This window comes from Neopelma chrysocephalum, unplaced genomic scaffold, assembly GCF_003984885.1.
Source record: "Neopelma chrysocephalum unplaced genomic scaffold, ASM398488v2 Primary Assembly neopelma1_44, whole genome shotgun sequence".
Lineage (NCBI taxonomy): Eukaryota > Metazoa > Chordata > Aves > Passeriformes > Pipridae > Neopelma > Neopelma chrysocephalum.
In genome coordinates, this window is record NW_020897703.1 from 7883898 (window position 1) to 7898528 (window position 14631).

At 48.9% G+C, this 14631-nt stretch overlaps 2 protein-coding genes across 2 annotated transcripts in view; one reads left to right on the forward strand and one right to left on the reverse strand.

Moving 5' to 3' along the window:
• Positions 1 to 6: 6 nt before the first annotated feature.
• FZD5 (frizzled class receptor 5) lies at positions 7 to 4580 on the forward strand. Its single transcript, XM_027678301.1, has one exon. The coding sequence runs from the start codon at positions 103 to 105 to the stop codon at positions 1831 to 1833; it is 1731 nt and encodes a 576-aa protein (XP_027534102.1). The 5' UTR covers positions 7 to 102; the 3' UTR covers positions 1834 to 4580.
• Positions 4581 to 7933: 3353 nt separating this feature from the next.
• The window catches only part of CCNYL1 (cyclin Y like 1), a 33645-nt gene continuing 26947 nt past the window's right edge, over positions 7934 to 14631 (reverse strand). The window contains exons 9-10 of the mRNA XM_027678303.1: positions 12504 to 12666; positions 7934 to 9686 (exon numbers count right to left, since the gene is read on the reverse strand). Coding sequence (XP_027534104.1) covers positions 9570 to 9686; positions 12504 to 12666 — 280 coding nt within the window. The 3' untranslated portion in view covers positions 7934 to 9569. The remainder of the gene's footprint in view (positions 9687 to 12503; positions 12667 to 14631) is intronic.

Here is a 14631-nt window from a genome sequence, read left to right on the forward strand (position 1 = left end):
GGTGGCGGCGGCGGTGCCGGTCCCGCTCCCGGCGGGGCCCCGCTCCCGGCGCGGCGGCGGCAGGTGCCCGGACATGCGGCGGCGGTAGGACGCGCGGCGGCGATGGGCGGCCGGCGGCTGCCGGTGCCGCTGCTGCTGGGGCTACCGCTGCTGCTGGGGCTGCCGGCGGCGGGGCGCGCCGCCTCCAAGGCGCTGGTGTGCCAGGAGATCACGGTGCCAATGTGCAAGGGCATCGGCTACAACCTCACCTACATGCCCAACCAGTTCAACCACGACACGCAGGACGAGGCCGGGCTGGAGGTGCACCAGTTCTGGCCGCTGGTGGAGATCCAGTGCTCTCCGGACCTGCGCTTCTTCCTTTGCAGCATGTACACCCCCATCTGCCTGTCCGACTACACCAAGCCGCTGCCTCCCTGCCGCTCCGTCTGCGAGCGGGCCAAGGCCGGCTGCTCGCCCATCATGCAGCAGTACGGCTTCGCCTGGCCCGAGAGGATGAGCTGCGACAGCCTGCCTGTTCTGGGGGACTCCGAGGTGCTCTGCATGGGATACAACCACACGGAAGCCACCACCCTGCCGCCTTTCTTCGGGAAGCCCACGCGCCCTGCCAAGGACGTGGCCAAAAACCTGACACCGCTCGATGGGCAGCGGCCCTCGGGGCTGGACTGTGGTCAGACTTGCAAGTGCAAAGCGCCCCTGATACCCATCTCCAAGGAGTCCCATCCGCTGTACAACCGCATCAGGACTGGGAAGGTACTCAACTGTGCCATCCCCTGCTACCAGCCCTACTTTACCCAGGATGAGAAGACCTTCGCCACCTTCTGGATCGGCCTCTGGTCCATCCTCTGCTTCCTCTCCACCTCTACCACTGTGGCCACCTTCCTTATTGACATGGAGCGCTTCAAGTACCCTGAGCGCCCCATCATCTTTCTCTCTGCTTGCTACCTCTTCGTCTCCGTGGGCTACATCGTGCGTCTGGTGGCAGGACATGCCAATGTGGCTTGCAACCCGGAGCACCACCACATCCATTATGAGACCACGGGCCCTGCTCTCTGCACCGTGGTTTTCCTTCTCCTCTACTTTTTCGGCATGGCCAGCTCCATCTGGTGGGTCATCCTGTCCCTCACCTGGTTCCTGGCAGCTGGCATGAAGTGGGGCAATGAGGCCATTGCTGGCTACTCACAGTACTTCCACCTGGCTGCGTGGCTCATCCCCAGCGCCAAATCCATTGCTGTACTGGCACTCAGCTCCGTGGATGGTGACCCGGTGGCTGGGGTTTGCTATGTGGGCAACCAGAGCCTGGAGAACCTGCGGGGCTTTGTGTTGGCACCACTAGTGGTTTATCTCTTCACTGGCAGCCTCTTCCTGCTGGCTGGTTTTGTCTCACTCTTCCGCATCCGCAGTGTGATCAAGCAGGGGGGCACCAAAACTGACAAGCTGGAGAAGCTGATGATCCGCATCGGCATCTTCACCGTGCTCTACACTGTGCCCGCCACCATTGTCATCGCCTGCTACATCTACGAGCAGCACAACCGGGAGGCGTGGGAGCAGGCACAGAACTGCTCCTGCCCAGGGGACCCTCACCGCCCCAAGCCTGACTATGCCGTCTTCATGCTCAAGTACTTCATGTGCCTTGTCGTGGGCATCACCTCTGGTGTTTGGATCTGGTCTGGGAAGACACTCGAGTCCTGGAGGCGCTTCACTGCCCGGTGCTGCCAGGCCAGAAAGCCTGTGGGTGCCTCCGTGTATGGTGAGGCGAGCCCGGCGCTGGCGGGCAGGACGGTGCTGCCCAGCATGGCCTCCTACCACAAGCAGGTCCCACTGTCCCACGTGTGACCGGAGGGAGCCTCAGTGACTCCAGCCACAGGGAGGAGAGGGTTGCAAAGACCCTGGGCCACAGAAGAGGGAGTGAGAGCTGGGCCACCCCTGGCACCCTCAGCCTCACCGTGGCAGTGCCACCTGGGACCGAGTGTGTGCGCCCATGGGTCACGGAGCAGCCGCGGCCCCAGGCAGGGCAGGGAGGGGTGCTGCCAGCGATGTGGAGGCAGAGGGACAGGGAGGCCTGGAGCCTGGCATTGCCATGTACGCGCCATTTGGGAGTCCAACACCCTGGCTGGGATCCTGGGGTGCTGCTGCCTGTGGGCCAATCACCCAATTGGCAGGTATCCCTCGAGCATTAATTTGTATCCCACAACAAGCCTCAGGGCAGGTCTTGCTGGTGCCAGGCTGAGGGGCAGAGCTGCAGCAGGCAGGGCGGATGGTGGCCCCCGACCCCAGGTGGTGCTGGCACTGACACTGAGCTGCTCACAGAGCCTGGAGGGTGTGAGGGGGCCGAGGAGAGCTGGCAGGGGAGCTGCCTCCCTGGGCCCCCAGAGTGGTGCCCCCAGGACCCCTGGAGCCCCCAGGCACAGCTGTGTACTGCAGAGAAGAGGGCTGAGGGCCCCTGGTGTGAGGTGGCTGCTGGCCCTGCTCAGGCAGCAGCTCAGGCTGAGCGGGAGGGAAGGAGCTGCGCGGGCCAGGGGCTTCGCAGGTGGTGGTGGTGCAGGAGGAAGGGGCTGTGGAGAGGATCTGTCACCCAGCCCTCAAGGCGGGCAGGGACAGGGTCCCAGCTGTCTGCAGCGTAGGTGGGGACCAGGTGACCCCCCCATGGTCCCTTCTGCCCTGGGCAAGCATGTACCAGCTCCCCTCCATGCAAGGGGCTCAGGGCCGGGCAGGAGCTGGTGCTGGTGGGGCTCAGCTCGGTGGAAGTGACTCCCTGCTCATCCCTTGTGATGGGCAGCTCCACTGCCCATGGAGCAGCCCCGGAGAGCTGTGGGGCTGCGCAAGTGATGAGGTTGCTGTCCCAGCACGGGGCTCCCAAGGAGCCCTGGGCAGCACCAGCTCTGGCTCCAAGAGCAGCATTCTCCTGAGCTGCTGTGTGCTCTGGGAAGGGGCTGGTGCTGCTCCGCACCTCTCGCCTCTGCAGTGGGGTGAGTTTCTCGTGTCTCCCTTGTGCTGTGTGGGTTACCTGGGGCGAGGTGAGCAGGCCTGGTGCCCTGCCTACCAGCTTGCCAGCTGTGGCATGTGGCACAGCAGCTGAGCATGGCACAACCAACCCTAAAAGGGGGGTTGCATCCCTGCAGAGAGTAGTATCTGCACAGGGTGTGTTTCTGAGCCAGGCTGTGTCTCCTGAGCAGCAACTGGGTTTTCCAGCCAGTCGGCTTCAATACTTCTTGCTCCTTTTTTCAAAGCTGTGCGTCTGCCGGAAACAATGCCAGGTTTGAGAGTGTGCAGTTAATTTGGGAAAATTTAGCTAAGCACTGCTTCCAACTTCCCAAGCCTTCTTCCCTTCCCCAGATCAGGCAGCAGCTGAGCACTGACAGAACCAGTGACTGGCATGAAGCAGTGGTGACAGCTGGGTGTCAATAAGTAGAATAATGGCGGGGGGCCCTGTTGTCACTGTCACTGAACACAGCAAGGGCAAGGGGCTCCAGCTGTGGCATGGGATGAGGCACAGCTGGCAAGAAGTGGCTGCTTCTGGCTTCAGGCCACTTGGGAAAGCACCCAGTTTTTAACTTATTTCGTTTTTCCCTGCCCTAAGTAGTGTGTAACCGTCCAGCCATTACTCAAATCTTTTTTGCCCTCCTTCAAGCATGGCACTGTGACCCGGCTGCTCAAGCACTGGAGAACAACTGCTGGCTTTGGTCCCACAGGACTGCAAGGATCTGAGGCTGTTCTCAACACCCTTGGACCATTTCAGTCAAAAAGGTTTCCACTTCACTTTAAAACCAAAGCCTGGAAAGTGAGGAGACAGTCAAGTGGCACATCTCTTGATAAAGGTACTGCCAAGGTACCACATGAGTGTCTCTGGGGCTTCCAGGCCAGAGGAGCCAACAGTGCAGGGACTGAAGGCACAGCAGGGACTGTTCAGCCGCACATATCTGCACTCTTGCGACAGGACTCGCTCCTTCCAGTGTGTTGCAGTACTTTTTCGTGGACAGAATTGCACCATGTTGTGATACAGACTGTAAATTGTTGTATTATAGCCTAGCGTGTACATACAGGAGCGGTAGTGACCTTTGATACGGGTTAGGGACAGGTGTGTTCTCAGCAGTGAGGCAGGTCAGGTACAGAGACGCTGTGGATAGTCTCGTGTTGTAATCCAGGGCATTAAATGATTCCAACCTGCTCCAGTCCACCTTGCTGGACTCCTCTCTTTCTATAGTGCCTTTTGTAGATACAGCTAAACACACATCATGCAATACAATGAACAAAACCATGTCAAAGGTGGTATTTTGTTGTTTTTGTTTTTTCCAAAGTGCAACTGACTATGTAAAGAAATCCAAGATTAGCTACAAACTGTTGCCTGTTGAAAAATGCAAGAGCATTGCAGCTTTGATCCTATGGTAGGGTAATACAAACTTGTGTTCGAGTTGCTGGCTTCTCAGCAACAAGTGGCAGGAGTGAGGAAGGAGCTGTTGCTGTGTGCCCTGTCTGCTGTAGCCAATTTACATGTTGGGTTTTGCCTCTTTTGTTACTGATGCTGTTCAATGTCTAAATTACTGTACTATATTTTGTGAAAAACTGAAGAAATTTTATTCAAAGAAGAGTATCAAGATTAGTTATTTATGAGGACAAAAAAAATCAGTGTGTGTTGTTTTCTTTTCTTTTGCTTCTGTTAGAATATTAATGACCTTAAAAACTTAGCTCTGGGGGGGGGGACTGGGAGGCATGTGGTGGAGGGGCTGTGCAGGGCTCTTATTACTGGGGATCATGGGGAACTGGTGAGGCAACTACACTTGCGTGGCACAGGAGTAGCATGTTCCATGTGCACAAACCCCACGCGTGGCTGCCCTTGGCACAGAGGATGTCACACACCCGCGCCCTCACCACTGGCATGCTGTGGCCCACCACGGCACCGAGGTCCTAGCCTGGATCTGCACTGAGCCGGGCTCATCCCCAGGGGGGCTGTGCTGGCTGTGCTGTTGGCTGTGCCCATGACCTCGCTGACAGTGCCTTTCCCTGACAGGCCAAGGTCACGCCTTGCTGGTAAGAGAGGGTTAACTATCAACTTTTATTGGCGTTCTGCAGTTTGCACAGTATCAGTCCCTCGCCCTGTGCTGAGAGCAGGCCCTGAAGAGGTGCCCTTTGATACTCTTCAGGCCAAGCAGTTCTTAGCCAAGCAGGATGCTGCACGCCGATTTGGGTGTTCTTGTTGCCATCTGCTGTGCGATTCCTCTTGTTGGGAGGAGCACTTTAGGAGTGAGAGCAAGGGGTTAAGGCTGGCTCCACAGTGACTAATGGTGTAGGACTCTGCTATCTAGTTAGGTGTGTAGGCACACACCAGGTCCTACTAGATAGGATCTCTTATTGGAAGCAGCCCCACAGCTTGACTCACCTGATTCCTCAGGGATCTGCCCCCCCCCGTGCTCAAGTGCAGGTAAAACACGCTGTTGGGGCTAATCCTATCACTTGAAGGGCAACAGTTTTGGGGTGTAGAGGGGACACGCACCATTTCAGCATCAGGTTCTTCCCAACATGCTGTGGACACTCGCTGCCTGCTTCCATCACTTTGCTGGCAGCCTTGTTGTCATTGCTGCCTCCCAGGAAGCTGTTGTGTCCTCAGCTCCTCAGTAAACAGGAGTTTGGCAGCACTGCCATGCACCGCCTACCTTAAGCCACAGTTTCCCAGCAAGGGAAGGGCCTTTCCTGCAGGCAGCCGTGTGACTCACCTGCAGGACTCTGTTCCTGTGAGCACCTGCGTGATCGTGCACAGCCCAGCCTAATGTTTGTGCTGCCGTGTCTCTCCTGTGCTTTCCACGTTCCACTTGGTCAACTTAGGCCTCGAGGTAGTCACTGCCTTCCCCGTGGTTCAGCAGTGCAAATGTAGCAAAATTTCAGGCTGGGGTGGCGTGGGGAATGACCGTGTCTGATGGCATGGGGACCACGTGGCTTTTCAAATAGGTTTTAATATTATAAAGCAGAAGCCCAAGTAGTTATTTCACCTAGAAAATGCCTTGTCCATGAAGGCAGCCTGACTTTTCTACTTCTTAAACAAACAGGCCCATGCTCAGCCAGGTAAGTGCTCTTTTGCTAGCTAGTCAGTTGAGAGGGGGTAGGTGTGAGTGAGTGCACTACAGTCACTTCGGCAGCACCCCGTAATTCACTTTATGTTGTCAAACAACTTATTTGGTGCAAGTGTAGTTTTCCCAGATAACAATACCGAATGCCAGTCCTGTGTAACGCTCTTCCACTACTGTGCTGTGGGAAATCTGAGCACAGGACAGGGGCTGCAGCCTGCGCAGTGCTGAGCTCTGAACTCAGTAGTTCACCCTGCCCCGGGCATGCCTGCCAACCCCTTGTGCAAGCTCTTGCCTCAATTGCTCTTCTGTCCTCTTCTGCTTGCTCAGGTTATGCTTGACGCCTCTACTCTTATCCAGAAGCAATGGTCTTGACATTTATTCCCTCCCTCAAGTGCCTGTCCTCTTAATTGCCAAACCCATGGTGAAGTAGTTCTCATAAAATTCCCTTGGAAACAAAATACACAGTCCCTGTACACAAAGGGAAAGGGCTGCTGAAGCCCAAGGGCATCATGTAGCCCACAAACACCTCCATGGCTTCCTGCCCCTGCTGACCGCTAACATGCTGCTCCTGTTATTCTTGTTGGTGCTCACATTTCTCCTGCTGGGCCACAGCACAGCTATTGTCTCTGCAAACAGCATTTAGTGCCAGATGGGGAGTGCTGCCCTGGAACTGAAAGCAGGCAGCGGTCACCCCAATGTAAATTAAATATTATTCCGCTCTTGGGTTAAGAAAACAAGGTACATTGATTCTGTAGGTGGTTGCCCTTCCCTGGCAGCAGAGGTAGGTAACAGTCTCTGTAATTCCAGTTTTCTAACCATGACGGTAATTTTGCCTCTTTGAGAGAAGTGCTGCCAATATATTAAGAATAGTGCAAGTTGGAGGGTACCCCCTCCCAGTTCATTGTCCCGCAGAACTACCTAAATATAATTCCTTCTGAAACACTATTTCTGCTCATTCCTTCAAAAGGGAGCTGTATGGTTTATTTTTTATTGTTTAGCTAAGAAATACACTAGTTGTGTTTTCCAGAATCTAACTCTTTCAGGGGGACCAGAATGTTAAATGGAATTGTGACTTTTTCTCTCTTAAGAAGTTGAGTTGTAGTAACAAATCAAAATCCCATTGCGAATGTGCTCTGGGCTACAGTAAAACTAAAGCCAGGTAAGATTCAAAGCAAAATTAAATTTGGAGCAGCAGTCTCCTGCAGGACATATTGCAGAAGCAGCCATCAGCTTGAGTTGTCATTCACCTGACATCCAGATCAGCAGGAAGATCTTTTGGCAAAAAAAGGGAAGTGAGTGCCCCCTGTCTCTGCTGAGCCCGTCACAATGAGCACACCAGCCCACAGCCAAGTGCACCAGACCGATCCCACACAGTTGAAGGCACCTGGCAGTGCTGAGGGAAGCAAAGCTCCTTAGCAATTAGGTCACAAGTCAATCCAGGAGGTGGTCACTTGTAGCTTCCAATTTACTGCTCTTCAAGGGAGGACTTAAAAAACATCAGGTTGCCTCCAGAGAGACTGGCTCTCCTTAAAGGCCATTTAAGTGCAAAGAAGCTGTTAGTGAGTGGTTATTTGAGCAGCCCAAACGGCATGTGGGAACAGCTGGGCAGCCATGCAGGACTGCACGCACCAGGCCTCCAGCTGCCCCGGCACCACTCACAGCTGCCACATGACCCCTGCTGCCTGCTCCCAGACATTCCCGACTCACTGGGATAAAATGAAGGTGAGGGGCTGATATGGAGAACGGAGGGGCCTTAACACACACCACTGGGGTTTTTCTTTTTTTTCCTACTTGAGAGAAGCTGCACAGCACCAAATACTCATGAGGGGCAATAGAATTCAACACCTGTACAGAACACACCGTTCACATTTAACTTTAATTAAAATAGAGTTTATTAGCTTTTCTTTTAATACAAACATGAGAAAGGAAAACCACCTGAAGATGTAGTGTTATTTTCAAAATTGAACTGTGATCAATACCTGAAGTGCCAAGTTCCATGGATTTGGGAGCCAGGGCCTGGCATATTTGCATACTGCAAAAGGCTGTATGCATCACTTTATCAGCTGAGTGCGGCCAAACTGAGGATGGCACTCAGGCAGCCCCACTCCCAAAGGCACATGGACTTGTTACTCAGTGTAAGTTTCTGGGCCTTGGCTGTATGAGGAAGTGCACAAAACCCATGCCATTTGGAGGGAGATCTGCTCCTAGGACACACTGCCTAGAACCTATTTGGATCCAAGAAGGGAAGATACTACAAAGACTTGTAACAGGAAGAGTCTAATAATACTTATCCTGTTTAGAGTTCAGTTTCAGAGCCTGAAAGTAAGCGCTGTTCCAAAGTCTCAGAAAGAGCAAACCCCAAGCCTCTAGAGAAGTTGCACAAGATAAAATTCACTTTGGGAAAAAAAATAGGTTTTGTAGAAAGCTTTTTGATAATTCTCAGTTGAACACAATATTTTTTTCATCTACCTTCTTAGGTAGTCCAGGATTCTCAAACTCATTATTGTCTCATTATGAATGTAAATCCCTCCCAGGAAACTGAAACCCGAGGAGAGCCAGATGGATGCACAATATCAGCTTTAGGAACTCCACTGTATATAGCACAAGAGATCTGCAGTAGAACTCAGAGAAGCAGTGCTGCACACACGCCATTCACCACTGGATTGCTACACTGTTTGGGATGGTGATGATGTTTCCAGACCAACTTTTTCATTCAATGCCTCAGAAAAATACACAGATTACATCTCTTCCAGAGCAATATAAGTATTAGAAAATGAGAGAAGCACCATAATTCACAAGAAATGCAGCATGGACCCTATACATTTTAACAATACATAAAACCATATCTCTGCCCCCAGTCAAAACATTCAAAGTCTTTTGACAATCTCTACTGGAGTGAAGTTGTGGGTGCAGAGTTGGAATTCCTTCCTGCTGGGCAGCTTCTTGGCATGAACACATCACCAATAATAGCAGCTTTTAGTAGCCAAACCAGGGAAAAACCATCAACACGTGTCTATGCTACTGTTTTCAGCTCCAGAGTGGCTTTATACTTTAAGAGTCCCATGTTTTGTGGTTTTTTTGTTAACACTGCATTGACCTGAAATACAAATGCAGTGAGACTCTGGATGACAGGGGAGAGTAGGGAAGAACATTGTAACTATAGTCATGTGGTTAGTGTTTAAATCTAAAATTTAAAACTACTTATTATTAAAAACCTCAAGAGTTCACAGCTATAGGCCTACATAGTAAGCAAACATCTGTGGGGGAGAGAAGGAGATAAGTTTGTTTTTGCACCTCTGGATACATTAGAAGGAGGAGAGAGTTGGTTTGACAAAGATCTTGATTTTTGCACCAAGTATGCTCCTCAAGCTCTGGGCTCTCTTGGCTAATTTACCTTCCTCTCCTCCTCTTGCTGGAAGACACCATCACTGCTGGCTTGTGTGCATGGAGTGGTGGTATTCCTCCGATTCATATGGATGCTGGTTCATGGTGCTGCACTTTTCTCTCTCCTCAGGAGAGGATGGCATTAGAACGGCGGATACCAACTAAGTTATCAGCACTGAAAGATCGTCTCATAGCAGCTTTTGACAAGTCTTTGTATTTGTCTTCACACAGCCGGGAGATAGCCTGGATACCACGTTTAGAGACAAAATGAAAAGTACACATTAGAAAAGTTCAAACATTTCAAGGGAGGTTTCACAAGTGTAATATCAACAGCACAGGTGCTCTGCAGCAGTAATGCTGCAAAGAATTACTTTGGAGGGAAAATATTAAAGGGGTCTGTCCCCATGCTAACATGAACCCCAGCCACCAGAAAGTAAGACCTAAAGAAGGAGAGTGGTTTCCATAACCAAGTATCTTCTTTCTTTTACTAGTCTCACTATCTAATGGAAAACTTGGATCCATTTCAGACTTAAAAGTTTGAGGAAGTTGTGTTGAAAACTGCACTGGTAGCTGGGTCTGGTGTACACAGCAGCACAAACCCCTCTATTTTAACAGTGCACAGGTATGTGCACAGGCATTTCTATGACAGAAAGGTTCAACCTAAAAAGGTTTCTGCACTCCCTCAGGCATCTTGCCTTTGGCCACTCAGTGAAAGTGAGCCTAGGAAATGAAGTTCTACTACAATGTCTGTTTTGCCTTTACCTTCTCTACACCCTTACCCCAATACGGTCTTCCAGGATCACCCACACGATCATGTCCTGGAAGAGGTCTGAGAAGGGAGGGCAGCCATGGCACTTTATTACAGCAATTAAATACTAGCATATGTGGACAACCTAGTGTTTAACTGCTAAACTGCTTTTTCATCCATTTATTGGCTTGCCTCTGTCATGCTCATCTAGCTAGTCAAGAGGCCTTTATTCTGGTGCAGCTATTCTAGTAAAAAATTTTTATTTAAAATCCTAATAACACAATTGTCCAAAAAACAATGTGTCCTCCCCTGCAAGGCCTATTTCTGATTGGAGCCTTCAGGCATTATCAATGCAAATTAATAAGGATACCTGTATTAAAAGGCTGAACTGAATGTCAGTCCTGAACATTTACTTCCATTAATAATTTACTACCTATCACCAGATGAACTCTCAGAGTCCTGCAATCAGCTACAAACCTACACCTTCCCTTTAAGGCAGCACCCATTCAGCACAGCCCTATGTTCTGGAAGTTCAAAAGGTGAAAAGCACTCTGAGCATGAATAAAGTTCTAAGTGTGTTTTAAAATAATTATTTACATTTATTCCTGCTGACCTTCTGGAGGCATGCATTTGGCTCAAGAGTGGCATTCTTTGAGACACTGGCGGCAAGAGCTCCTGCTGCAAGACCAGACAGACTCTCCATCCTGCTTTAATGCTGGCACATCAATCATAAAGCAACCTGTGTTGACATATTTAGCCCCAGCTGCCCATATGGTGTAAATCAGTTTTCAATCCCTGGAATTCACTAATTCACCACTTTATACAGGCTCTATCAACTGCTCATGTGCTTCAAACCAAAAGGTGGAATTAAAAATTTTAGCAAATGGTTTAAATATCTATCACATTTTAGAGTCAAATCCCAAAATGTCCTATATAGATGCATAAGTAAGTACATTAGGGCAAATTACATACTGTACTGAAAATTACTCTGGTTTTAAATACCAAGCCCCCAAATGCTAAGAAAGAAGAAACAAAACAGGCTCACAATCTGTAAATCATCCACTTATGCCTGGGCACTGAGCAGTTCAGTAAACAATTTCCTGTGGACTATGAACTGCCCTACAACCACATTTACAATTAGTGACAGTGTTAGCTTAAAGTGCAAGTAACAAGGGTGAGACAAAGCAGAAGAGTTGCATTGCTTAACTTTAAATAGAGAAATTCATAGGCATATCATACCTATCGTTCCAAAAGACCAGGAGGGATCACACTTATTTCCAAAGTTCAGCCACTTCTGGGACAAAATAAAAAACCCTAGGACTTGGCAGAATTATTGGGGGTGGACAACAGAACAATATAAGTCAAGAATACCGTAGCACACCCCTCTTGAAAGGGGCTATGGTATCAGTGTACACACGGCCTGTGGTAATGCCTTTGTTGAAAGGTCAACAAAATAACATGCAGAGTCATCAATTAAACCTGGACAGATGAAAGGTTGCATTGATCCAACGAGAAAATTTCCCTGGGAACCCAGGTAATTTTCAAAATGTCTTAGACATCTCCATCAGCTAGGAAGACTGACTCTGCAAAAGTTCAAGTTTTTTAAAATGTGCCTTCACACCAAGAAGGCAGCAGGGACTGACAGAAGGGCAGCCTTTCCCATCGAGCAGAAAGGGCTGGTTATCTGCACTTACATTCCTCTGGGCATTCTGAAGGATTCCCAAGAAGAGGCTATTCCAAAAGTTTATCTTAAAGCAACATTTCTTTGGAAAGGTGAGGTTCTACAAGTTATGAAAAGAAGCATATTATTTCTGCAGCTGTCCCCAGACAAATGGTTTATTAAACCATGAGAGCAGTAAGAGTGCTCCCTCTAAAAGCAGCTGTGCAGTGGGATGCAGTGGGAAACCTTCAGCTGGTAGTATTTAGAAAGGGCTGAGTGTGACTGTCTCTAGGTGCTTGGAATACAGACTGTGACTAGGGAAGGACAGACAATCCATTACATATGACACTAATCCTTTCAATCGTAAGTAGCCTAGCTGAGCTATGGTTCCCAAAATAATATCCATTTTATTTTGCGATCTGTGGGACTTCTGTAATCTCTTCTGAAACCCTTCCTTTCCTCAGAATACTAGCTTAGCCCAGGCATGGTTTTAGACATGCTAACTGTAGTTATAAAGGGGTTAAATTACCCTGTAATACACTAATCTAAAAGCTTTTTAGTTTTTCTAACCACCACTTAACATGATTAGCAACAGATGCTCTTACTACACATACAGACAGAGTCCCCTGCTCAGCCACTCTCAGAGCATTACCTCCAGCTTCTGTGCTCTCTCTTTACTGAGAGGCTCCAGCAGAAAGCTCAGGTTATTGTCATCTGCTAGAGAGCGAAGATCAAAGTAGTATTTGGCGTAAACACTGGCAGGAACATTGATATTAAACTGCAGTAGCTCCAAGAAGTGTCTTTCCATCTCGTTCCTAGGAGGCATAAGGACAGAAGACAAAGGAAAAAAAGATAGTTTTAGCTGGCTGAAAACACTGAAGAGACCTCAAGCTTGTTTTAAAACCAGCAACTCTGAAATAGTCATTGAGAGCTCTGCATTATTAGTTTTGAGAGACAGGTCATTCCCTGGTGCTCAAAACAAGGTGCAGCTTTTGAGTCCTGGCACCTCCGGCTCGGAGAGGAAGGTAGTGCCCTGTCGTGCACTCGCGCGGCTGACTGGGGAGGTTCATTCTTCGGAGTTCCATTAGTGCAGCTGTACAATTCATGCGCCATTCTCACTCTCATACGGCCCCACACTATAGTGATCAGATGAAAGGAATGATGTATGCTGTTTATTAGCTCTGAAGAACTTGCAGACATTTTCACCAGGCTGATAACAGGAAGGGGGTTTATTGAAGTAGAGGCGGACTAACAAAAGGAGTAGGCAGATCACCACGGCAACAAATGGATCTATGAAGAGCTGCTGCTATTATCTCACAGAAAAAAGCCTCTTGAAGCAACATGGATTCATCTCCAATAAATAAATAAATAAGCAGCATTAGGTGGGAGAAGGAATTTTCTCCTCAATAGCATTAGGCAGGATAACAAAGTACTGTGTCAAAGGGCACTGTCCAGTTTTTACTCTCTTGTCTGTTTTCACTGGGCAAAATACTTGGAGGAAAGCGAGGAGAGTGCCATAACATGAAAAAGGCTGCTTCAGCTACTGTACTGTGGTCAGCTGAAGCAGAGATGTTCTATAGAGAAAAAACAACATTTTACAAATTAACCTAAAAAGAAACTGGTGGTACCCAAAACAAGCAATTCAGTTCAACACAAACTCAACAATTGTTCCTACTGGTAGCAGACCTGTCTCAAGAGAATTTAGCAGCTGTGCAGGCCAACTGTGATTACACCATAAGGTAAGCTGCACAAAGTCAGTGCCAAGGTTGTTATTGCTTTTTGGGAGCTTTCAAAATGGACGCTCTACCTATCAGAGGGGGGCAAATAAATCAAGGAATCATCCAGGTTGTCCTGTACTGGATGGCGGGTCTCAATATGAATAGCAGCTTTGTGCTTGTTTCTGGCATAGTGGACTTGAGTATCATTGAACCTAGTGCCAAAATTAATTTCCTGTTCATATGGTCATAAGCCTATAGAAATGTAAATCAGATAATGTTTTGATGATCAGCTGATCAGAGCTTGATTTACCCTGTGAATAAATGCTCTTCACTTCCCCTTTTGTACTCACTAGGCTAATACATTTTAATTCTGTAAAAATACAATTCTTCATTGGATTAACAAGTCTATTAACAGTGGTTTAAAACCTGGGAAAGGATAATGCCCATGTGTTTTCTGTGCCTTATTTACAAATATATGTAGCCTAAAGAGTGAACAGCATGTGTCCCCTTACAAAAAATCATGGCAAGATTAGCAGCTGCACAGTTAATTTTTCAGCGATTATGGATTTGCTCTCATCAAAGCAAGCAAGTTCTGACAAAGGATGACTTCCAAATATCAATTTAATTTCCTTTGATTTTTTTCCCACCATTAGAAATAAGTAAAACAAAACAAAAAAACCCAACCTCCCAAAACCCCAAAGAAAAAACTCTTTTCAGTAAAAATAACCACCTGTGTTTTGGTCACATAAAAAAGGGCTTGTGATAGAAAAAATAAGATGAACACTTTATCTGCGTTGAGTAGGAAGAGGCTAAGACAAATGAGCGCATCTGCCAGTTGCCAGGCCTGGAGCATGTATCCCTTCACAACCTGCTGGCAGTTTCTGGAAGAGCCACCCAGCTCCTGCTGCCAATGGAGCTGTGGGGTGGGGCTGCCAGCACGTGTCCCGAGCAGTAAGGAGTGTTTGCTGGGGAGGAGATGCACCCACACTGCCTTCAGAAGAGGTGCCTGGCTTGTACACACACACACACACACACACACACACACACACACACACACACACA